This window comes from Centrocercus urophasianus, unplaced genomic scaffold (genome assembly GCF_019232065.1).
Source record: "Centrocercus urophasianus isolate 14NV4802_14NV808 unplaced genomic scaffold, USGS_Curo_1.0 seq_18, whole genome shotgun sequence".
NCBI classification, from domain to species: domain Eukaryota; kingdom Metazoa; phylum Chordata; class Aves; order Galliformes; family Phasianidae; genus Centrocercus; species Centrocercus urophasianus.
The window spans coordinates 6859474-6882458 of record NW_024884733.1 but is presented as its reverse complement, the minus strand read 5'-3'; the positions used below and the strand labels follow the sequence as shown (position 1 = coordinate 6882458).

The following is a 22985-nucleotide window of genomic DNA, read 5'->3' as shown; positions in this document are numbered from 1 at the left end:
GGCATGCAGAAATTCAATTCACTTTTGCACAGAGTGATTCTGGAAATTTTTAGCAGGTAACCAATAATTAATGCAGTCTAGCATATGTTTAAAAAGAGGACAGTTCCCCCACAGCTGCCTGCCTAATTTACTAGGGAGCAGCTGGAGCCTGTGCTCACGAATGATGGCTGTGTAACACCGACTATTTTGGGAGAGTCTGCCACATTCTGCAGGGCTCAGCCCACAGCTGTGACGCCCATCTGTGGCCCTGGGGCTGTTGATGAGCAGGGCTGGGAGGAGATGAGTAAGAAATCATGGATGAACTTGATAGAGTACATGTGCCTTGTAAGTGAACCAAGTATCACAAAAAGCAGTCTTTAATCCCTTCAGTGTGTGTGTTCTATTGCGTTTCTGAGCCCCAGAGAATTCAGTTTAGGCAGTGTTTCAAGGGAAGAATTAATTGCAAAATGAGTGCTGCATTTTGAAAGAAATGTTGCAGAAAAACCTGCAGTAACTCTTGGGTGTTTAAAAGCATGTCAATGAAGTGTCTTAGAATGCTTTGTACGTTGTTTTAGCTGTACCATTGAACCATCACTTATAACTGCTTCTCTTTATTAAATGGGTGGCTATGGACAGCGCAGTAAATCTCTGTTGAATGCTTGGACCGTGTTTAAACAACCAGCTTTGTATGTTCCTGCTATAGCAACAGGACTATAATGCTGGGCTTATGACACCATCCCAGAGACAGCTCTGGGATTCTGCTGCGCTGTTACTCTGTGACAAAACTCAGTTGTGCTGCTAGGGCCCCTGGAGAAGGCTGAGATATCTCTGGAGGTAAGAACCTAGGCAGCTGATCTGTGTAGTTCTCATATAATCTTATTGCAGAAGAGGTGTGGGCAGTGCCAGCCCTCTATTGGAGTGAACAGCGGCTGCTGTGAAACTCAAACCCATGACACATCTCCAGGGCCTGCCTTCTCAAGATGGTTGTACCCAGCTCTGAGGATTACATTGAGATGGAAATGTTATACCCACTGTGACTCCATCCTGCAGTCTTCCCAGACAAAGACAACTTCTGGCACTCTTCCCTGGCATCAACAAGTCATTGGAAAATAACAGCCCTACCTCGCCATGCTATATATGATTTTGGTCAGAAGGGTCATACAGATGTTTGGTGAAATCACAGCAAAATTGTGAAACTGCAGCTTTGGGGTATAAATTAGAGTTGAGTCTATATGAGTTCAAGAGGTTTAAGTTCAGAAGAATGGCATCACTTCAAATGTAGTGTCAGTTGTGAAGACAGCTGATGTCTTGTATTTAGCAGGCTATGTGGGGAGCACTTTTAGTGCTGTGATGACATCCTGTGACGTGAGCTGTGGATGTAGATAGCTGCTGCTTTGAGGAAGTAACCAGTGCAGATGAGACCCAGTTCCCTAAGCACAAAGAGTGCAGGTAGTCTTATCTTTCGTGGCTTTTAAACTATGTGATCACTTGGTATGTGGAAAGCATGTTAGGATACACGTGAGGATACTCTGGTGCGGGAGGCAGAGCTGTTTTTTGGTATCAGTGTTAGAAGTGGAAGGATGTGCTGTGCAGCAGCCACGAGGCTGTGATGGTGAGGTGATGGTGACAGCAGCTGCCATGCAGCTGTGCTGTGTCCGGAAGAGCTGCTTTTTTCCTCCCCTGGAAGCCAAAAGTCCCTGAGGGGTGGCAGCAAGCCCCCGGGAGCTGATGTCTGTGGGTTTGCAGCTGCTCTATTTGATATAGAATAGCTCACTGTGCCTGACTAAGCTCATGTTATTTTTGGAAAAGTGAGAATCTCCAGGGAGATCAAGTCCTGTGTTGCCAGCCACGTGACAGCTGTCTCTCATGACAGTAGCTCATCAAGACCAGGGGATGCTCGGGTTTATTTTCATTATGAACTCTAATGTCACAAGATCTTAATCATTTCAGACGCAGGCACTACTAAACTTGTACTTAGATAGTTGGTGTATAACTGCAACTTCTCTTTCATTAATCCCATGACAGTACAGACTACTCATAACACTGCATATGGGTAAGCTTAATACAACATTTGAAGTGAAATTAAATGCTCATTGTTTGCTGTTATGTAGTGCTAATACCACAAGTAATGTGAATGCTGGTGAGTCTCATCAGTTACTGCCTCTCTACGTAAGCAAGTGTGATTGATCTGCTGTGCTGGATTAACTGTGAGGGCAGAGGTGAGATGATTTCTATATTTGAGATTTGACTCAGGTGCCGGTAGCTGGGGGAGTACGAAAAAGAGATAGAAAACTTCTGTATTTTTTCAGTAGATTTAATTGAAAAGTTTGCAATAAATTAAACAGAAAATGTACAGAAAAGATGCTACATGTGTTTGTTGAGCACAAACATAATAAAAGTACAGCTTATATAACTTAGAATATATCAATTTTAAGATGAGTCAATACATAATATATTTACATCACACAATATTATCATGGAGCTAACGCTTATTAACACTTCACAGATTTCAAAAAGCCATTGCAAAGTCTCATCTGAGCCTTGTCTTGTTACATACAAAGTTGTCAGTCATCCTTATTCTTCTTCTGAACCTTTATAATCTTTTCCCATCAGCAGTTCTTTGGGTTTCTAACCCTTGGTTCAGCATTCACAGTAGAGTTCAAGTAATAAATAGCATCCATATCCTGTCTCAATTCCATGTTGTAAGTAAGGAGAGGATTTTCACCACATGTTGCCTTCGTGCTTGTAACAGACTTGTTAGCTCTCGTCCTGCATCTTCTTGCCCACAGAGCTGTTTGCATCCCTCTCATACCACGTCCCAAGGCAGGCATTCTCTTTGCTGAGATCCAACCGCCCTGAAGAATGTGCTCACAGAATATTTGACACAGAGTCTACTTGACTCTTTCTTATCTCAAACACATTATTTTGAGTTGTTGGTCTGCAGCTGATTCAGAAGGTTCAGGTAGGTTTTGGATTTCAAGAATCTGGGATATGAATCCCTTTCCATGAGGATGTAGACAGTTCTCTGGGCTTCATCAAAACTTGTGTGAGTTGGGTCTTGAGCCCTTTTGGCTGTTGCTTCCCTCATCTGATGGTCAATATTGATCTGGAAGGGGAAAAACAATCATTGGTTGCACATTAGAAATGTATTCTTTATCTGTAGGTTGGTATTGACAGTAAATAAATTCCTAACTAAACAGTAGAGAAAGTAGTAAAACAACCTTTACTTAAACCTCGAGTTAAAACAATAGGAGAAATCTTGTGTAGGACGAATCTCCAGTTAGGTATGCAATTGATATACACAACTTTTAATTCTCTAGCATGCCTCCATAATTGAAAGAACTGTAACAATCCATAGTATTCCTATTCTCAAAGCTTACTTTCAGGTATCTGACTCTAAGCACCAGCAGTAATTCAAACTGGGCTGACTCAGCATCATGTGCTGAGCCACTGGCGCTGCTGCTGAGCTGTTGCCAGCACTGCCTGCATCGTGTGGCTGTGATTGTGAGGTCTTACAGTATCACAGCTGAAAAACATGTGGCTTGATCTTCTTCGTGTTTAACTGAATGAATGTATGCACATCTCAGAGAGAATGCTACCATCTTCTGATCTTTTCAATATCCCTGCAATGGAACTATACAGGTAACTTTGAACTTACTTGTTTAATAGCATCTGACTGAACAAACTCCTCATAAATCCTCTCTGCTTTGCCATGTAAGTGATCAGCCTTGGTTTTCTTGTAATCTTCACAGGCCAGCCAGAACTCAATGTTCTCCTCACTGAACTCTGACTTCAGGAACTCCCGAAAGACACCTTGACCACCTGCACAACGTAAATACATAGAGCATGATATTTGTGTCTGGCGATGGTGAAGTAAAGAGTTCATAGCAGGAGTTCTGTTGAAATCTTGAGTATAAAATGTTGATGGGAAGCTCTGTACTTTCCTTCTTCTACGTTTTGCAAATATTCCAGTTCCAAGGGTGATAGGAGTTATATAATGACGTCTAGGAGCTTGCAGATCTAGAACCGGGCTACCAAATTGCAGCCCTGGATTCTAGCCTTCCTTAAATGAACTCACTTAGGGTACAGCTAAAAACAAAATTCCAAATTGAATTGGTGTTGTATGCAGGCTGAAAACTGGTCAAAAAACCATTGTTCTGGGCCTGCAAGGGTTTATTTACTCTACTAGGAGTAGGAAATGGGGATGTAGGGGAACACAAAACCTTAGAAGGAAATTAGAACGTAGTAGCTGAGAGCTGAGAATAACTAAAAGGCAACAGTCCGTTCTCTGTCAGCGTTTGCACAACTCTACAGCTTTGCATATTTGGTGAACTTTAGATTAATAATAATAATAATGATTCTTCAGAACAAGAACAATTAATACTGAAGTAATATACTTACTTTGGCTGGCCAGGAGCTTTTCCAAAGACTGGGACCACTGTATTACTTCCTCTGCAGAAAGCCTGATTTGACAAATGAAGGAAAAGGTTTTAGGCAAGAAACCACATGTTTTCTTTTGTGTGTTTAAAGGAGATAGGTTTTATTATTCTATTCCAGAAATGTGTACCGTGTATTTATTAAACTTATGCTTTCTCAGCGCAGATGTGGGAGCCCACACTGAGAAAAATAACCAGAAAAATGGAAACACAGGGGTTTAATGGTTATCCTGATTTCTGTTCCCAGAGAGATGAGTTTTTACTGTGACTATTAGCAAATAATTTTTCTCCTTGCTACTTTTTCCATATCTTTGAAATGAGGCTTGTAATTCCTCTGTTATTTTCTTGTGCGTGGAGCATCCTTCCTTGTAAACTGTTACAGAAGAGTACAATATGTCTCTGAATAAAAGAGATTTAAGCAAGGTGTCCACTCACACACCATTTGATGAAAACATAAAAAAGAGCTCCTAATTCCATGAATAGTTTCTGCTTCCTAACATTCACCTCTTTTAGAAAGTCCGAGGCACTATTGGTATATTAGAAGTAATTTGCTGGTGTATAAGTAGGATAGAAATTATTTAATTAAAAAAAAAAAAAAGTTTGACTATTTAGTAATCTAACTGTAGATATATGTTTAAATTTTTCTTTTTTTTTTTTGTACTTACATGACATTCCTAGAGTTAGAAGACTTGGTTCCAGATTCGAGATGTGGTACCATGCACTTCAAATAGTTCTTGAGATCTGCACCACTGAAAACAATGAATAGACATTTGTAATCCATTGAAGTTGTAGATGCATTTCTATTCTAAGTGAATTTCTTAAAACTTAAAGGCAAACAGCTCCATCCTATGACTGATGTCTGGAAAGTCACATATCCATGTAGTTATTTTTGAAAGACTAAGAGACTCCGGGTGTCTCCAAAATCTCATCCTGCTTACCTAAATGAAAGAGCTGAGTATTAGCTCAAAGTGCTTGTAGCAATGCTATAGTCCTGGCCTTTGGGAGGGCTTTATGGTCCTTTAGCCCAAAAAAGGAGCAAATTCTTTATCTCAAGACTTAGTATTATTTTCATTTTTAATACATTGAGGTTTATACTAAGATATATATACTTACAAAGCCTTTTGCTTCTTTTTACGGATTTTGCCTTCTGCAAGCTTGCAGTCCTCCTTTCCATTTAATTCAGTCATGTTGTTATGTGAGAAAAATAATCCTGGCATTTTACTGAACTTTGAAGAGAAGTGCCTCTTGCAGCGATAATCCTCCAAGCACCAAATGTCAGTTTGCTGCCTGCTGCCACCTTTTATTGACGCAGGCAGCCCCGCTAGTTGGTGTGAACAGATCTGTTTATCATGTAGCCTCACCACAAACTGTGGAAGTTCCCTTTTTTCAGAGCGCGGTGACGTGAGTCTTTTGAGAAAGAAAACAGACAGCAGTGTCTCGTGGTTGGGGTTAAACCGGATGAGACTGATTTACTTTAGGTTTGTTTTGTGCGTCCGTGATACCATAAACCCCAAATATCCCCTCTAGAACTTTGAATTCTTGTATTTTCTTAGTGAATTCAAATCAGCATTTCTTCTTGAGCTCATCTAATGGGCCCCAAATATTGCAGTTTAATCTTGAAAACTCACCCCTTAAGTGTCTGATACACCACGTGTGTATTAGAATTGTTTGCTTTTTGTGAGTCAAACAAGAACTGTGTACTCCAAGATACACCAGTATCAATGTTCTATACGTAACAAAAGTGTGTTATTATCATATTATCACAGGATAGCTTGGGTTGAAAGGGACCTTGAAGATCATCTAGTTCCAATTCCCTTCTGTGGGCAGGGTAGTCAACTACTAGAACTGACTACTAAGGAGCCCATCAAGCTTGGCCTTAATGCTCCTAGGGATGGAGCACCCAAAATTTCTCTGGGCTGTGGTGCCAGCCCCTCATCACCCTCTGAGTGAAGAACTTAATCCTAACATCTAAACTAAACCTCCCCTCATTCAGTTTAAACCCATTCCCCTTTTCCTATCACTATCTACCTGCATAAGAAGTTGCTCTCCCTCCTGCTTGTAAATTCCCTCCAAGTACTGGAACGCTACCATGAACCTTCTCTTCTCCAAGCTAAACAAGCCCAACTCCCTCAGTCTTTCTTCATAGGAGAGATGCTCCAGCCCTCTGAGCATCTTTATGACCTCCTCTGGACCCACTCCAACAACTCTGTACCAGTTGCTCTCCAAAGATTGCTATGTTAAATAGAGGCATGTGATTTGTTTAGCCACACGTGCTGTGGGAATGTTAAACAATTTTGATAGTAAATAGTTTTAAAGGAGAGAAGAGAGAGATTATTTGTAAGCTCAATGATGTATTTCAAGAAAGCTTCTGTAATTTTCGGTGATTCATAATAGTATAAAGATGAATTTAAGGTACAGAACTGTTGTTTCAAAGGCAGACTGATCATTATAATGCATCTGAGGGAGGCATCCATTCTTTCTCCATATATATACTTGGATTCCCTTGTGAAGAACACACCATGAATACAAAGCAAGGTGAATTGTTACCTTGAAAAGAGAGAACTTGCCTTTGTTTATTTGTCTGGACTTTAGAGGTGTAAGTACTTCATCTCATCCCTGGACATCTCAATGTTTTGCTTTTCTGGACAGTTTCAAAGACTTTTTAAAAATAATGCTTATAACGTTGATTCTCCATAAATAGCTCATGGATTATTTGTGTCAGGCTACATATGGTCATGGCAACAGAGAAGTTGCTCACTTATTTACAGTTTCATAATGGACTGCGGTACAGAGGTCTCAGGAAGCCAACACACACACAGGACAGCCTGTCTGCATCAGGCTGGTTTGACCACAGGCAGCCGCTGATCCTCTGAATGCTATTAGTGACATAAATGCATCTGCATAGGCTGTACTGCAGGAAACATTTATCTTCATGCTATCAGGTAAACAGTGACCTTCACACACACAGACTTATTTGCTAACTGCTCTTCCTCTCTCTGAACGGGGCTGAAAAGATGGTATCAGTCTTGTGTTTGTTTTCATGCCTAGTATGAACAATGAGGCTGGGGGAACTGAGTGTCTTCAGGTAGCAGCTGTCTTCAGTGAATTACTGGGAGGGTTATAGGGATGCTAGATCTAGGCTGTACTCAGAAAGGTGACCACTGATTACTTCCTGGGAAAATTTCACAACGAGAATGAAACAGCGGAGCAGGTTTCTGGTAGTTGAACCTGGTTTCAGGTAGTCTGCATACCTGGAAATGCTCAAAGCAGGCAAAGCCATGAGCAACCTGATCCAACTATGAAGCTACTCCTGCTCTCAATAGTTGGACTAGGTAGTTGCTAGAGATCAAGATTCAAAGGAGAAGGGGATAAAGCTTGAACTTTCAGTTACGAGCAGCTATGAGTAAGTCAGCAGCCAGGTTCTGGGTCTAAGAAGAGGGACTACTTAGAGTAGGCTGGTTTGGTTGTTTTTATCTATTAGCAATGCAGGACTGTTGACACTTTATTTGCCAACAAGGAATGCCTACTGCCCATCTGAAATGAAGTTACTATCTTTACTTAGGGGACATGTTAAAAATATCAATGCATGTCACAGGTGTTGTTTCAGACCTCCTAGGAAGGGATGATCATGTGCTACTGCAAGGGCACTGTACATCTTTGTGCAACAAACATTCTCTTGGGCAAATAAGGAGTAATATTCTTTTCATTTGCATCCATCTAACAGTGGTGTTCTGCAGGGTTTGAATTATGTTTACCAGGTACTCTCTTCTTTTTTGGTAGAGAATATCCATCCGCCAGCTGAGCTTTAGCTTAGCAATGAAAACAAGTGATTTCTTTGAAACGTTACTGTCTATGACATGACCTATTGAGATGAAATACTGATAATCCATCTCTTAAGCAGAAGAGACACTTAAAGGAAATAGAAACTAGCTTCTATGTGAAGAGGAAATGGTGTTCATTTTACAAAAGGCGGAGAGTCCACTATTGAGTGGTAGGGGTAATATTGTGGGTTATTAAATTTATTGTCTCCTATAATTAACTGGTCCATAATGGAGTGATAGCATCCCTTATGAATTTTCTTCTAGGTATAATTGGCTACAAGTGAATGCTTTCAAGGATGTAGCCCTGAAGACACACATTAAAATCTTGCACATGCATTTAATGGTCTCAGTGTTGGTTTTGGATTGATGTGACAGAATTATTTGGATTTTTTTGAGATATATCTATTTGGCTTGAACTTCTATGGTATTCCTTGTTAATTTTTACTCCTAATTAATTGAATAGGAATTTTATTTTTGCAATCAGAAAGATGTAACCAGGACTGAAAATACAGGAAGACTTGAATATTTGAAAAACATTTGAAGCACAATACCAATTTGCAGCACGGAATGACACACATTCAAATTCAATTAAATATCTTCCACTAGAAAAAGTTCCATTACATTTATTCTGTGGACAACACAAAGCACATGCTTTGTTTCTGCTGAATTACCAGTGGAATGCTCTTGAGGATTTTTCCAGGGGTCCACTCAGCTTCTGCAGAGAATCTGTTAGATTCTCATCTTGATAGTGAGGGAGTGACCTGTCAGGAGCTCATGAAATCACTCTGGAGGTTAATCACTGTTCATCAGATGGAGGTTAAATACTGTTCATCCATCCACTGCATCCATTCCTGAATGCATTTACATGTGGTGTAAAGAGATTGAGATGCACAAGGGGAAAACCTGTCAACCCCTGAAAGTTCACAGTAGGCTCTGGGCTGCCAGCCTTTGTGACTCCAACAATGTTAGCAGTTTCTCTGGCTACCTCATGTGGCTGCTGTGAGTCACCAGTAATTATTGGAAGCCCTCAAAAAAAAATTTTTTTTAAATGGTGAATATGCATAGAATCATAGAATAGGCTGGGTTGAAAAGGACAACAATGATCATCTAGTTTCAACCCCCCAGCCGTGTGCAGGGTCACCGACCACAGACCAGGCTGCCCAGAGCCACATCCAGCCTGGCCTTGAATGCTCTCAGGATGATGGGGCATCCACAACCTCCTTGGGCACGTTGTTTTTACAAAGTTACTTTTTTTTTTTTCCATGCCATTTCCTCTCTACAGAGAAATATTAAAAATATTTTATGACAGATGTTGTTAGTGTTACCAATTCTGTTTATATAGTAGAGTCAGTGCAAGGGATTATATATGCGTTATTTCTGCATTCTACTGAAGCACATTTCTCATACCGTAGACTGTAATAAGCTCATACAATTTATCAGAAATCAGATCCTTTTCATTCTGGGGCTTTCCATCAGGAATAAATTAACTGTTTTATTTCTTTGAAGTCAGGGGACTTTTGGTTCTCAGCTGTGCTGACTGACACCTGGATTGAAGAAGAAAAAAAAATTGCACAGTGAGTTTTAGCTGCTGGTGGTGATGCTTCCTGTGTCTGCTGCTCAGCAGTGCAGGAAATGTGTTCAGCAAGCACTTATCTGGGAAACGCTCACATTTCTCATTGCCTACCTCGCATTTTTTATGTGCTTGCACATTGGTGTACTGAAGTGCAGTGCTGTGTTTCTTGTGTAAGCTACTAAGCAAAAAATGTGAGAAGAGGGCCTGAGGTGGGGAGGTGTGAGGCAGAATTTGCTGAGTGTTCTCTGGGAACGTGGAAAGGAGATGTGAACACAAGGCCCATTTAGCTTTTGAAATTAGTGGTCTTAAGTTTCACGTCAGTAGTAAGAGAGGAAAATCGGATGCTTTTTTTCTGTTCTAACCGGAGTTAAGGTTTTGGATCTTTCGTTTTTAAAATGGCAGATTTTTTGATTGGATAGAGTTAACAACATAAAACTCTGGCTTAGGTGTTTTGGAACAGGAATAATAACACCAAAGAATTAGGTGGAGTTATGCTGACAAAGAGTTTTTGTAAAATTACAAACACTTTCAGGGGTCTATTTTATAGTTAGTATTATCATTTTTCTAGTTGAACTGATGCATTAACACAAGCTCAACTTTCACACTCTTATAAAAAAAAAAATTCTCATGAGGATGGGTTCCTTCTAAGTTATAGAGCACAGAATGGTGGGCCTTTGTCATTCAAAACCACTATGCAGTTTTTCAAGGATCATCTGAGTGTCTGCTCCTAGAAGGTGTTGGCTGTTCTATCTACCAAATACAATCTTTGCTCAAAGAAGGGTAGTCACACCCTTAAGATGGATTTTCCTAACACGTGATCATTAAATCACAGAGGAGTTGCCATGTCCCACCAGTGGGGAAAACTCATTTCTTCAGCACAGTTTGTGTGATAGTCCATAGAAAGATTAAGAAAACCGTGCTCATTTCTGCATTATGGTCTGTATGTTGGCAGCCTGGAATTCCCCATTTACTGTATGATGTACTTATCAGTGGTGCTGTACTGTAAACCAGGTGAGTTTTAATATGTGTGGCCATTTCCTTTTAATTTTCAGTGAATTTGAAGACAAAAACAGAAGGAAATTCAGTGTGTGAGCAAAAGTAACCCAATGAGCAGGGATGGTTTCATAAGAGCAGCGGAAAATGAAACTCACCAAGTTTCATGACAGTAAAATAGCTTTGCTGCTAACTGCTGGGCATTTTTGTGCTGCTCTGAAAGCAATCGTGAAAGAATAATATGTGATCTCCTTACCTCAGCCTGAGATGTGGCACCTGGAAGCCACAGGATCACAGCTCCCATGTAAAGATGGCTTCCCTATTGGGTTGGCACTGCCTGGACTGTGTAAAAGGAAGGGAAAACCCCTGAATCTTTCTCTTTTCACTGTATTTTCTGCCTTACAAGCGTAAGACGTTTGGATAAATATGTGGATCTGCAAGTGTATATAACTTTATCTCAAATATTCTTTTCTATGTAAGAGTAGAATTGTTCTGTTCTTTACATACACAATATATACCAACATCACACTGTTTCTGACAGGTTTGATGAAAACATAGCTGTTAAGGATCATCTGTAGATCCTTCTATGTGTGTCACCAGGTGTAAATAAAAGCAGCTTTAAGCTTTCAGGTCTTCTCAAACACGGTTTATTCTTGTCTTTCATTTGTGAGTAGGTTGTCATCTTCAACACAAAGTGTTGGAACATGCTGTGCTCAGTGATAGTCAGAAGCACCAAACCCGGAGATGGTGTAGCAGCAAGATGAAAGAGCAATGTAATAGTTGGCATAGAGTGATGTGATTTATGTAGAACCATGTGAGTTGTGATTACATCCTGTAGTTTTCCCATAAACTCTGCTACTACAGGAATATCCCCAATAAGTGAAGGAAATAGAAGGTGATTGTCACCTATGACCTCCTACCTAACATTTCACATTCATTAATACATTTGAAATGCTAATGCATTTTGAAAACTGCAGGATAACCCTCAACCTATTTAATTCAAGAAGAAGTCAGGTCAGGTAATAGCATGCTTTGAATTAAAGTCAATGCAGCTATACAGGTTGCCTTAAAACCTCCGCCTCAATTATGAAGAGAGACTCCCATCAGTGCAGAGATTTTTATTTTCTTTTCTTGCTTTTCCCTTCCTTTCTCTTATTGCTGTTTTCCAGAAGGAGGAACGTAATATGAAATTTACTATGGGGACCTTTTTTTGCTGTTGTGTTTAAAGGCAAAAGCATGTAGAACAAAGGCACCATGGACTTCTTGTAATAAGGGTTGGGACCTAGGGCCAAAATAAGTAAAGGTGACAGTTTAGCACATAAGCAAGTTATTTGCTGAGCTAGTGATAGATAGCAGCTTCCATGTGCAGCAGAATAACATGGATAACTAGCCGAGAATTAGTGATGACATTTTCTCCTAACATAGAAAAAAGGCAGGAACTTTCCTGTGTTATGGTTATGGTCTACTAGTAAAGTGCCATGACATACCACTTATTCTTTCAGACAACTATTGTTGATAACTTTTTTCTTTCATGGATTCTTTCTCATTTGATAATTTTTAATTAACTTAAATAATTAGAATGATTTTGCTTGGTTACATTTTCCTTACGATTGTCAATCTGGCAGATAGTGTGATACTCGGGAAAAAGAGTTTAATTTGAAGCCCATGTCTGCAACAGGAGTGAGTTTCCTGCAGTGGCTGCCATCAGCAGTGGAGCTGTACTTGATGATCCTTATGGGTCCGTTCCAATGTGGAATATTCTATGACTCATCTTGCTATGACATCCCTATCTTTGACCATCGAGGATAGTTTAAGCAGAATATACTGAACAGAAAGCTATGGTGAGGATTGAAGAATGCTTAATACATCCTTACTGTACTCTCGTTTCCTTCAAATCAGCCTTTAACAGAATATCCCTTGCTTGCATCATTTGAAGTCCAGAATATCGTTTGTGTATTATTCTCTTTATTTTTTTAATTGCTTTTGCCTTCTACTGCAGCAACACCTGTGTTTTGTAAGCCAACCTTTTCCTTTTTGATACCTCTTGCACTCCTTGAATAACCAGCACCACTTTCACTTGTCATCTGGCTATCTGGCTTAATCTCAATGTATGTTGCTATGGAACATTCCAAATATTAGGGAGCTGCAGGATGACAGAGCCCAGGACTCCCTGTGGTTTCCAGTCAGAGCAAAACAATAGGAAAAATATGATCTCAGAACCCCGGGGGACTATCACAGACTTCAAAGCATTATGACACGTGGAACATGGAGTTTACAAAGTGTGCTATGACATTACTGAATGAGGATGCTATTTACCTGTCATACCTGTTAATGGGCTCAGTTCAGAAGCAGGCAAATTTTCAGTATATTTTGCTATTTCTGCAAATATCATTTCTGTGAATTTTACTTTCTCGCTTTCACTGGCGCAGACTCGCACCTGTTTCCTTTTTGCTTAACTTCTGTGCTTTATCTTGCATTCATAAAGGAGTGCACTCACAATCTGTAAGAATCTCAATAGGGATTTTTGTTTCCGAAGCCAAACCACAAGACTTTACTCAATGATGTAGTTGCTTCTTGCATTTTAAAGAAATCAAGTGAGAGCTAAGGCTAAGACAAGGAAGCAAATAACATAAATATATATATTTATGAGAGGGGAGAGAGGATCATGAAGGTTGGAAAAGACCTCTAAGATCATCTAGTCCAACTCAGCTCCGCTGTGCCCACTGACCACATCCCTCAGTGCCACATCTCCTCAGCTCTTGAGCACCTCCAGGGATGATGACTCTATCACCTCCTGAGCAGCCTGTGCCAATGTACCACCACTCTTTTGGAGAATAATTTTTACTTAATAGTAATCTGAACCTCCCCTGGTGCAATTTGAAGCCATAGTAAACCCTTGCTTCTCATTCTCTTCTTTCTGTGAAGCGCTTCTGACAGTAGTGCTAAAGAGATCTTTCAGATTAGCCTTTACCTCATGTCATCACTGCTTTAGAACCTCAAGAACATGACAGTGTGCTGAAGGTTTCTGGATGTTAGGTAGTGAGTAGCAGGTGACTGAAACAAGAAAAGGAGCTGGTAAGAAAGAAGAAGAAAAGATAGAATAGAGCGAGAGAACACATCTCTATGTGACTAGCAGCTGTGCTGTGAAATGAGGGTGCAAATCTTGTACTTCTTCAGGTCAGTAGACTTCAGTGAGAGGAAGAACAAAGTGTGTAAGTTCATTTTCTCTCTCAATGTGATCGTGGAGTTTAGACTGTAGAGCCTTCATCTTCGCAAAAAAAATCTCTCCTGTTCACATTCCAGTGAAAATAACAAAAGGTTCAGTACTGTCCTAAATGTAAGATGTGCCAAGAATTCTAAGGATATGTGCAGTGAGGTTTTATAACAAATGACTCATTGTTTTAGACCTCTCAGCAGATGAGGGTGCTGGTGAGATCTGCTTATTATCAAACGGCTCTAGGAGTGATGCAGAAAGCCCAACCTGCATAAACTTATTTGTTCCAGGATTAATCCTAAAACTGTAAGGCCTCTGTCTCTCTCCTTTTTGTTTTGTGGTCTGAGCCATGGTGTTCAACACTCAGAAACACCTGAAGCAGTTGTGGCCACCGGAGCATCTGCACCTGCTATCCCCAGGGGCTGGCAAAAGGAAACCACTTCAGAACAGGTGGTTTTCCGCTGTCTATGCGATGTTTTTCAGCTTTTTTCAAAAGATAAATGACTCCTTATCACCATTGTGCCAGACGACAAGATACGGTAGTGACGGCATTCTTGACTTCTGAGATTAACCTGAGGCCATGATTCTTCGGGATAAACTTGGAAAGCCATCATCTGCTCTGTAGAGAGAACACACATAGAGGTTTCTTGTTGACTCACGTTCTCCTTCTGTACTTCCTTCCTCATGAATGAACCCAATGACCTTTTTGGGATTTCTGATGAATTAGCAGCTTGTTATGAATATTTTGTCCAGGCAAATGAGAAACTCTTACGTAGCTTTTATGAGACTGTAGGATGATAAATACAAATTAACAACTGCGAAGAGCTCATTCCAACACTGATATGCTTAGTACACAAGCATACAAAAGGAAGTCATTGGGCCACAGACCCAGAGAAATCTGTGGCAGTGCTGGAGTAGCGTTAGGAAGCTTGTTCATCATTCTTAGCAGGCAGGTAAGGATTTTTTTTTTATTATAAAATTCTAATGATAACCAAAATATTTTATGGAAACTCATCCATATAAACTGGGACCATTTTTTTTTCATTGAATTTGAAGTTGAGACAAATTTTCTGGCTCGTAGCCTAGGATTCATCTCAGTCAATGGTCTCTCACTTCAAGCCTACCAAATACCTTTTGCAAGGTTTGTCCTCAGGTCCCTGCCCTGCTTGATGCTTTTGATTTCCTACTTGTGCTTCCTGTTTCTTATTCTGGGAAGATCCTCTTGTCGTTATTTAGTTCTACAAACAACTAGAATGTTCATGTTAAAAGCACACATTCCTCCTCCCAAGGGTGTGCTTCACCGATATGTACACACAGTTCCTCTTGGAGATGGGATGTCCCAGTTTTACAGATATCCCTGCCACACCCCCTAGCTGGTAATGCAAATGCTGGTGAGAAAGCTGGCACAGTCCTATGCACACACTTAAGTAAGAATTCTGGTTAGCTGCTGACAACGTTTTATATAGATGTCTGTTTTATAAAGGGAAAAGAGAAATATTTATTTTTTTCTCCCCTAATTCATCAATAGAAATCAAGTGAACCACTAAGGAAGCCATAGCAAAGAAGTTTGGAAATTAAGTTTTGGTGTATATTGATTTTAAGTCTCAAAATATGCCAGTCTACATTTGCAGTGCAAAAAAAAGTAGTTTGTGGATATCTGGAAGAAATGTTGATGTAACTATTTGGTACAGTCCCACCACGGCTGCTCCAGAGGAACTGCTAGATAATACTATTTTGATGGCTCCTTGGACCTGCAAAATGGAGACTTATTTTCTTTTTAGTTGAGTTTCTCCCTAAATTTGCTTCTCCCTAGTAACGTTTATGAAATTTAGCAAGTTTCTAAAGATAAAGATAGAGATTCTTGTGAGTTTTGTCATAGATTATACACCCAGAAGTAGCTTCAAATTAGGCTTTGAGAGGCCCATTGAAGTCCATGTGACTGCAACAGCTTCTCACATTGCATCCTGCTCTCAAACAGCCTGCCGAATGCTTTGCACAGTACAAAATTCTGTTGATTGTTTGGAAATTATTTTAAAATTACAAGCTAACATGAAATACAAAGAGCCTACTAATAGAGTCTACAGATAAGTGCTTGCCAGCCTTTGCAAGGTATCTCTGCATGATATCTACCTTTGCTTAGTTCTAGTTTTGAGTGGAAGTGCTGAATGGCATCACTTGTCTATTACAGAATCAGGTTTCGGTCCTAACTGGCACATTTTAGTATGGAATAGCCTCTATAATCTGGTAGTGTGCTCTCTAACACATAAATTTGATTCCTCTTTATGCTTCTGCTTTTGTTTTCGTTTTGTCACGAAGGGTTTTCTGCTTTTTTTTTTCTCCTTTGACCTGCAGAAGATACCATTAGTGTTCCAAAACCTGCTGAGCTCACTCTCATATCAGTTGACCAGATGCAACCATTCAGCTGACGGAACATCAATTGGCTGGAAATATGTCTTGTGGAGACCTGAAAGAGGAAAACAGATCAGCTGCCAGCTGAAAGCTTCTATGGATCTTATTCTGGATGTTGTTCATGCCTCAGCAACGTTTACTGCTACAGCAGTGAGATCAGTACAACACAGAGAACAAGAGAAGGAAGTAAATTAAATGTTAGAGTTAAAAATAGCTAAGAAGTCATGTTAGAATGATTGGAAGACAGAACACACAAGTTTTTGGTGTTGAAGAATGTATATTAAGAGGGCTGTTTTCCACCACCAAGAGGTTGTTACCTGTTTAAATATGTTTCAGTGCCAGAAATATTAGGGGTCTTGTGGTTATTGGATGACCCTTAAGTGAGTCTAGTCTGATTTCTGGGTCTGCTGTGGACTTCTTGTGTGAGTTAGAGCAAAACTTCACCTTTCTGGGTTCATTCTGATTGCCATCACAGGTATCTGTTCCCATCTGAGATGCAATAGGGCATCTGGAAAGTCTTGACAGTGCTGGCAAGTATGACACAGGACCTGTGGGAGACCTGTGATCTTCTGAGGTGATGGAAGAAGATCAGGTGGCATTTGAGTGGATAGCAAAAGGCATTGCACATCCAACCTTCCTTGCTATCAGTTGAACAAGGGAAGTACTTGTTTCTGCTCCATCCTATTTCTGTTCTCTTTAATGAGATTACAAATAAGGTTCCTATATGCCAAACAGAATACAAAGAGATTGTTACTTTAACATTCAAGCAGTCTTTTCTTGACCATTCACAAAAATAAATTACTTTCTTAAGTAATACAGCAGAGAAAAAATGTATCTTTTATTGAAGCCAACTTCACTATTGTTTTACGGAATAGCAAAGTTTTGTCCTGGAAAAAATTAAATTGTCAGTTGGAAGATGTGAATGTGTGTTGTCACTTTATTCACTTTTTTTTTTTTTTAAGTTCTTTAATAATTTTCAGTTTCAGCATTATCAGTACCATAAAAAGGCATTTTATTTGTTTTTGTTTTGTTTGGTTTGGTTTTTTTTTGCTAACTTAGAGTCTTTATGTGCCACTGACATCAGTGGTCTTGACCTGTTTCTGTTTGCTTTAGATACTGGAGTGCTCCAGTGCTGTGCTTTGCCTTTTGCAGGCATTGAATCTCTTCTACCAGCCATGGAGACACCCCCTTCAGTCAGGGCAAAATGATAAATCAGAGTCACATTCCTGGATCTTGTGCATTGTTGCAAGGAAGGGAGAACTCACCATGATTCTTATCAATGAATGAAAAAGTTGCAAGTTTTTACACCCGTTTTGGCTACTGGTGAGCTAAGTCGCAAGAACAGAAGTCGGTAATGTGGGTTTATCTGGGATTTAGCAAACACGCTATAGGTAGTAAAACAACTTAGGTCTAAGAATAAATGGAGAAAAAGTGAAAGGAGAAAACGTGGAAGGAACTGTGGTGTAGTTTCATATGAGCAAAGACTAATTTTGAGTTTTATTCTCAGACTTTTAGGATACCTGCATATTTGGCGTTTTCAGGGGACCAATGTTCAGTTTGGATATGTCTAGCCTGGGTGAGGAGAGCTGAACTCTGAAGGTTGTTTGTCCAACCTGATGCACAGTTGAAGTGAACTGATGAGTGCAATGAAGCTGTCAAAGGAGCTTGGCCTGGGTTTGACTAGATTTGTTGAAAGTGGTTTGTTCTGAGGATGAGTAATCAAAGCACAGACTTCTGGCAGCTTCAGACAGACTCTCTGCATCACCATTAACAATGGATAAATTCAAATGTTTACTCAAGGAGACCTTTTAAAATGTTTTCTTTTTTTGCTTTGTTGCTACTTAGTTAACTGGAAACAGAAAGCTATTTTTTCTCCCTCTACAGGCTTTAGGTGTATATAGAAGACTACATCTCCTGCCATCCGTACTTGTACTCTCCTGTTTCCTTCACAAGCTGAACACAGGGAGGCGATGCTTCTTTCATACTCTTACAGTGTCCCCTCATTACAACAGGATATCTCGCATGTCTTGAAGGTCTGCTGCCTACACAGCGTTTTCCTCGTCTCACCATGAGATTACAAATGGTGACTGAAATGAGTAACTCGACTCCCAACTGATTAGTCAGTCTTTTAAAACGGAAGCAGAAGACTTCCCCCCCCCCAGAACCACGTTGCACAGGAGACCAAACATGAAAAAGGAAATTGGGGACAAGCAGTCTGAAAAACTGCGTTTGAGACATACGTCCCACATAACCACACGCTTTTGCCAGACAGACTCAAATCTGGTCTTACGCACTGTCGCCTGGTATGAAAAAAAGGCAGCTTATTTAGTGAAGTTCATTACACATTTTGGAACTATATTTTTTCCAATCATCACACCCCATGTCATTTTCTAAAGAGAAAAAGAATATCCCCACACTATTCTTCTAGTGTGATCAGTTGTAGCTCGCGCTAGATCTTAAAGCAAATAGATTGTGCGTTTTCAGTAGATGCTATTCAGGTTTTTATGAAAATAGCACTCCCTGAACTACTTTAACAAATGTAGGTACACTTAAATTGGGGAAAAATATGCTCTACCTTATGTTAAAGATGTGACCAAATGGATTTTTAACTCGGTTACTCAAGCATTTGGATCTAAGGCTTTTATAGAGCTTATTACTGAAAGAAACATTTCCAAGGTATTTAAATGTCATTCTTTAAAATGCATTCGTTATGGTAATGAATTCATTATAAGCCCAAACCTAGCCATATAGTGGTGATTCATGAACTCAAAAGATAGTACATATAAGAATGTGTAAAACTTCTTGAATTGTAATTCAAACTTTTTAAAGTTCTAAAATGAAATTATTCACATGTGACAGTTGGACAGTGAGACATAATGTTTAGAGAATGGGGAGTAAGTATTTACTTATTTTGCCAGATTAAAAGTTGTTGTTGTTTAAAAAAAAAAAAAGAAGAAGAAGAAGAAAGAAAAACACTTCAGTGAAGCTAAAGGGTTTTGGATAAATGAAATGCTCAGATTAAAATATTTAATGGGAAAAAAAGGCAAAGTTTGAAAGCGAAGAGTAAGGGGGAAACAAGGAATAAGGGGGATTATATTCCAATCAGAAAATGAGGCAAACCTCCCATCTACTTTCCTCTGGGGAATACATTCAGGACTGTAAAAGGTGTGGTTTTATGGTGGTAGGTAAGTTCTGAGTCTCAATAAAAATCCAAATTTTCAAGGAAGAGAGAAGCACTTCAGTGTTAGTTCTTGGAGTCTGAAGCCAATGCCATCCTCAATGCCATTTCAAAGCCAATTTCTCAATGCCATTGAGAAATTTAGGAAATTTCTTCTCTCTCCTTTGTCATGAAGTCTTTGGATATTCTGTCTTTTCTCCCTTAGTGTGATGTTTGCCACAGGCAGAATCTGTACTACCTATGGAAGGGTGTAATTCATTGCCTACCTGAACAGTTGCATGTGTCAGTTTGGAGAAATACAATTTAGTGCTTATCTCTGACAACAAAAATGAATAAGAAAAAAAAGAATACTAAATTGGTGTGGGTTTTAATCCTATTCACGTCTATAAATTCCAGTTAAGTTTACCGGCTTTTGCTTTGGGCACAACTACATGCAATCCTAAAGAAAATTTCAAACAGTCATCATTGTCCTCTATTTGTACATAACCTTAAAATTATGTGTGTGCTTTCTCCTATATATTAAGCTAGCATGACATGTTCATCTTGACAGTTTTATATTAAATCCATAGTTCATTTTCTCACCTCAGATCATGAGATAAAGCCTGGGTAATGAAACTTAGCTGTAGCTGGTGAGCCCCCTGACTTCACTTCAATGGGATCTGGAAAAACATAACTCTGGGAGAGCTCCTTAATCAAGCACATTCATCATTGGTCTGATTTTCAAGTTCTTGCAAACGCTGTTGACAGTGAACCAATACAGCTGCCAGAAGCTTAAGACTGTTTCTGGCTGTTAATAGCAACCGGTGCGTGTCATAGAATAACTGTCCAACAACTGGGGTGTGCTGGGTTTTCTCTTTTAGAGAACATTATTTTATTAGTGTTAGTGCACTCAGCTTGCATTAAAAAGGATTTATTGGTGGAAAAAGAGATATCTGGCACAACCATACCATCTTGTGTGCATCACGAATAACAATAAAACGATGAAGGGTTCTGCTGTAGTCCACATGAGTAGTCATGAGATTGAAAAGGTTTACAATGGATCCTACCATAATTTTAGGCCTCAAATCACACATCTCAAACGATGAGATTATAGAGTGTTTGAAAAATAATTGCAATAGAAATTTTCATAATAGATTCAGAGAGTTTTAAAAGCAAAAGAGAGCTTAGTAACCTGGTTTGACCTGCTGCAAAAGAAAGGCTTTAGAATGACGAGCATATAAAACACTTCTGTTTGTTATCCAGTCTTGATTTGAACTCTCAGTATGTCTGACATGTCTCCAAGTGGAGCTGTTTTCACCAAGAAGTGTCTCATCATCATTTGAAGTTGTTTTGCTTTTGTTTTGTCTCCATTAGCAAATCTGTTCCTTGATGAATACATTAAAGGTTATTTTCCTTATTCTTTTCCTAGAAGACAGATTGCTGGAGCTCGGTCTCAGTTCTTTTACAAACCCATTAAATTTGGAAACAGTCTTTGTAAACACAGAAATCAAAATCAGGCATGGGATGGGATTTGTGGCCTTTCTATGTGAGGACAATAATACTTCCTGTGTGGACAATACAAACACAAAAAGAAGTCATATTTGGAAAGCAGAAAATACGCATATATATTTATATAGTGATACATGCATATATTTATATACACATACGTACAGTATAAAGAGATTTGGGGCTTACGGTCTGTGGGTTTGGTGTCCACTCTCCTTTAGTGGGGTATGAGCTGCTCCTTATTTAGAAAGAATGAACTTTTCTACGTAAAGAACTGAAAATTTTCTCCTTTTTTAATTAGACAAACTTCCTTAGAAAGAAGCTTTGGGTTAATTATATGCAGCACATGCATACCCTGGTAGTTGCATATTGTCCCATTTATTTTTCAGTATTTGGAGACTTTACATGGTAATTTACATCTTTTTAAATTGTCAGTAACCCAAAAATGCTTTTCAGATAGCACTAAGGCCATGTAACATCTCATTTCAGTATATATAATAGCACTAAATATGCATATTTAAAAATTCAAATCTCTCTCTGTTTAGTTTGGAAAGTGGAATTGGGTGATATCAGTTGTGTTTTTAATCCAAGATTGAGCCTTAGGATCTGTGCTCTGGGTCTTTGCCATTGTTATCCTGCAGTCCTGAGTGACTTGGAGCATTCAGAACTCCTTCATCTTGGAAGTCTTTGCCCAATGGTATCAGGAGACTGAACATTTTTTATCAGAGCAGGAAAAGCTCGCTGTATGTATAAAGCCTTGCTGTCCCCTGCTGGTAACTGAAGTAAATCTGAAACACCTCTTGGCTGAGCCTATCTTACTGCAAACTACTCTTTTTTTCTTTCCTTTATAACCACAAAGCCACCTTGCACAGTAACTCTTTATGATTTCAACCATTTGAGACCCTGGCAGAGGGGTATGGTCCTTCTGGCCTTATGGGGCTGGATGTCCAGATGCGAAGGCTGAGGTTGATACCCAGCTGATGAAGAGCTGGTGCTGTCTCTAAGCCGTGTGCAACTTCTGCTTTTTCTAGCCTTGCCAAAGGTCTAGAGACCGTGGGAGGGAGAAGGTGGAGATGCAAGGGCTGTGGGTGCAGGAAGCGGAAGCATTGCATAGGGTGTGAGGTAGAAGGTGACAGCAGGGTGCATAGGGTGTGAGGTAGGAGGTGACACCAGGGTGGGACTTGATGCTAATTTCCATGCTGAGAACAGGATTTGCTAATGCCGGTGTTCTCTCCACACCTTGCTAAGAAGATGCAGTTGTAGATGTTGTTGCTAGATTCCTCTTTCTCAGCCTAAAGAGGGGAGTTGCCTGAGTAGAGACAGGGTTACGTACCAGATCTGGCTAGGATAGGCAGTTCTGGAGTGGCATAGAGGAGAACACAGCTTATGACCCCAGTGTACATGAATGGGCATGTTGACAGTGTCCCTCCACGTCACTGCCTTCGGGTGGGCATGTTGGCAGAGTCCCTTCAAGTCCCCACCTTTCTGCTATTGACATAGGCCTTAAAAACATCAGTAGTGGAAATATCACACTTACATGCTAATACTTTTTTATATAGACATAGGGAGACAAATGTGGGCAGAGTGCTATCTCCCACTTCCTCCTATAAGTCAGACAAACCAAAAAAAGCATGTGAGGCCACAGATTCACCCCTGCGTGGGGTAGCATCAGGTCTTCTGTGGGCAGAAGAAGAAGCGAGGATGTTGTCAGGAGCTCAGAAACTGAAACGTACCAAATCAAGATGAAAAAGCAAGTGGAGAATGTGAAGCAGGGACAAAGAGTCTGGGTTAAAAAAGGACTCAGTAGCTCTGTGGTTTAACCTAGCAAGCAGATTAACACCACGCAGCCCTTTGCTCACTGCATCAAGGTAGGCACTATGAAGGAAAAAATAAATCC

General features: G+C 39.8%; 1 protein-coding gene and 1 long non-coding RNA gene across 2 annotated transcripts; one reads left to right on the top strand and one right to left on the bottom strand.

Moving 5' to 3' along the window:
* Positions 1–2277: 2277 nt before the first annotated feature.
* Positions 2278–5759, bottom strand: RGS1 (regulator of G protein signaling 1). The gene is made up of 5 exons (XM_042820183.1): positions 5529–5759; positions 5081–5164; positions 4381–4442; positions 3638–3801; positions 2278–3085 (listed from the first exon to the last, which is right to left on the bottom strand). The coding sequence occupies exons 1-5, from the start codon at positions 5630–5632 to the stop codon at positions 2900–2902; spliced, it is 600 nt and encodes a 199-aa protein (XP_042676117.1). The 5' UTR covers positions 5633–5759; the 3' UTR covers positions 2278–2899.
* An 11765-nt stretch (positions 5760–17524) lies between these two features.
* Positions 17525–21017, top strand: LOC122161077. The gene is made up of 2 exons (XR_006169073.1): positions 17525–17748; positions 18310–21017. It is a non-coding gene; the product is annotated as an uncharacterized LOC122161077 (long non-coding RNA).
* Positions 21018–22985: the final 1968 nt, after the last annotated feature.

Coding starts and splice junctions, on each gene's coding strand:
- RGS1 (XM_042820183.1), bottom strand. CDS start 5,632: ATGCCAGGATTATTTTTCTCACATAACAACATGACTGAATTAAATGGA. Junction 4,443..5,080: donor TCTAACTCTAGGAATGTCAT/GTAAGTACAAAA, acceptor TTGTCAAATCAG/GCTTTCTGCAGAGGAAGTAA. Junction 3,802..4,380: donor AAAGCTCCTGGCCAGCCAAA/GTAAGTATATTA, acceptor TACGTTGTGCAG/GTGGTCAAGGTGTCTTTCGG.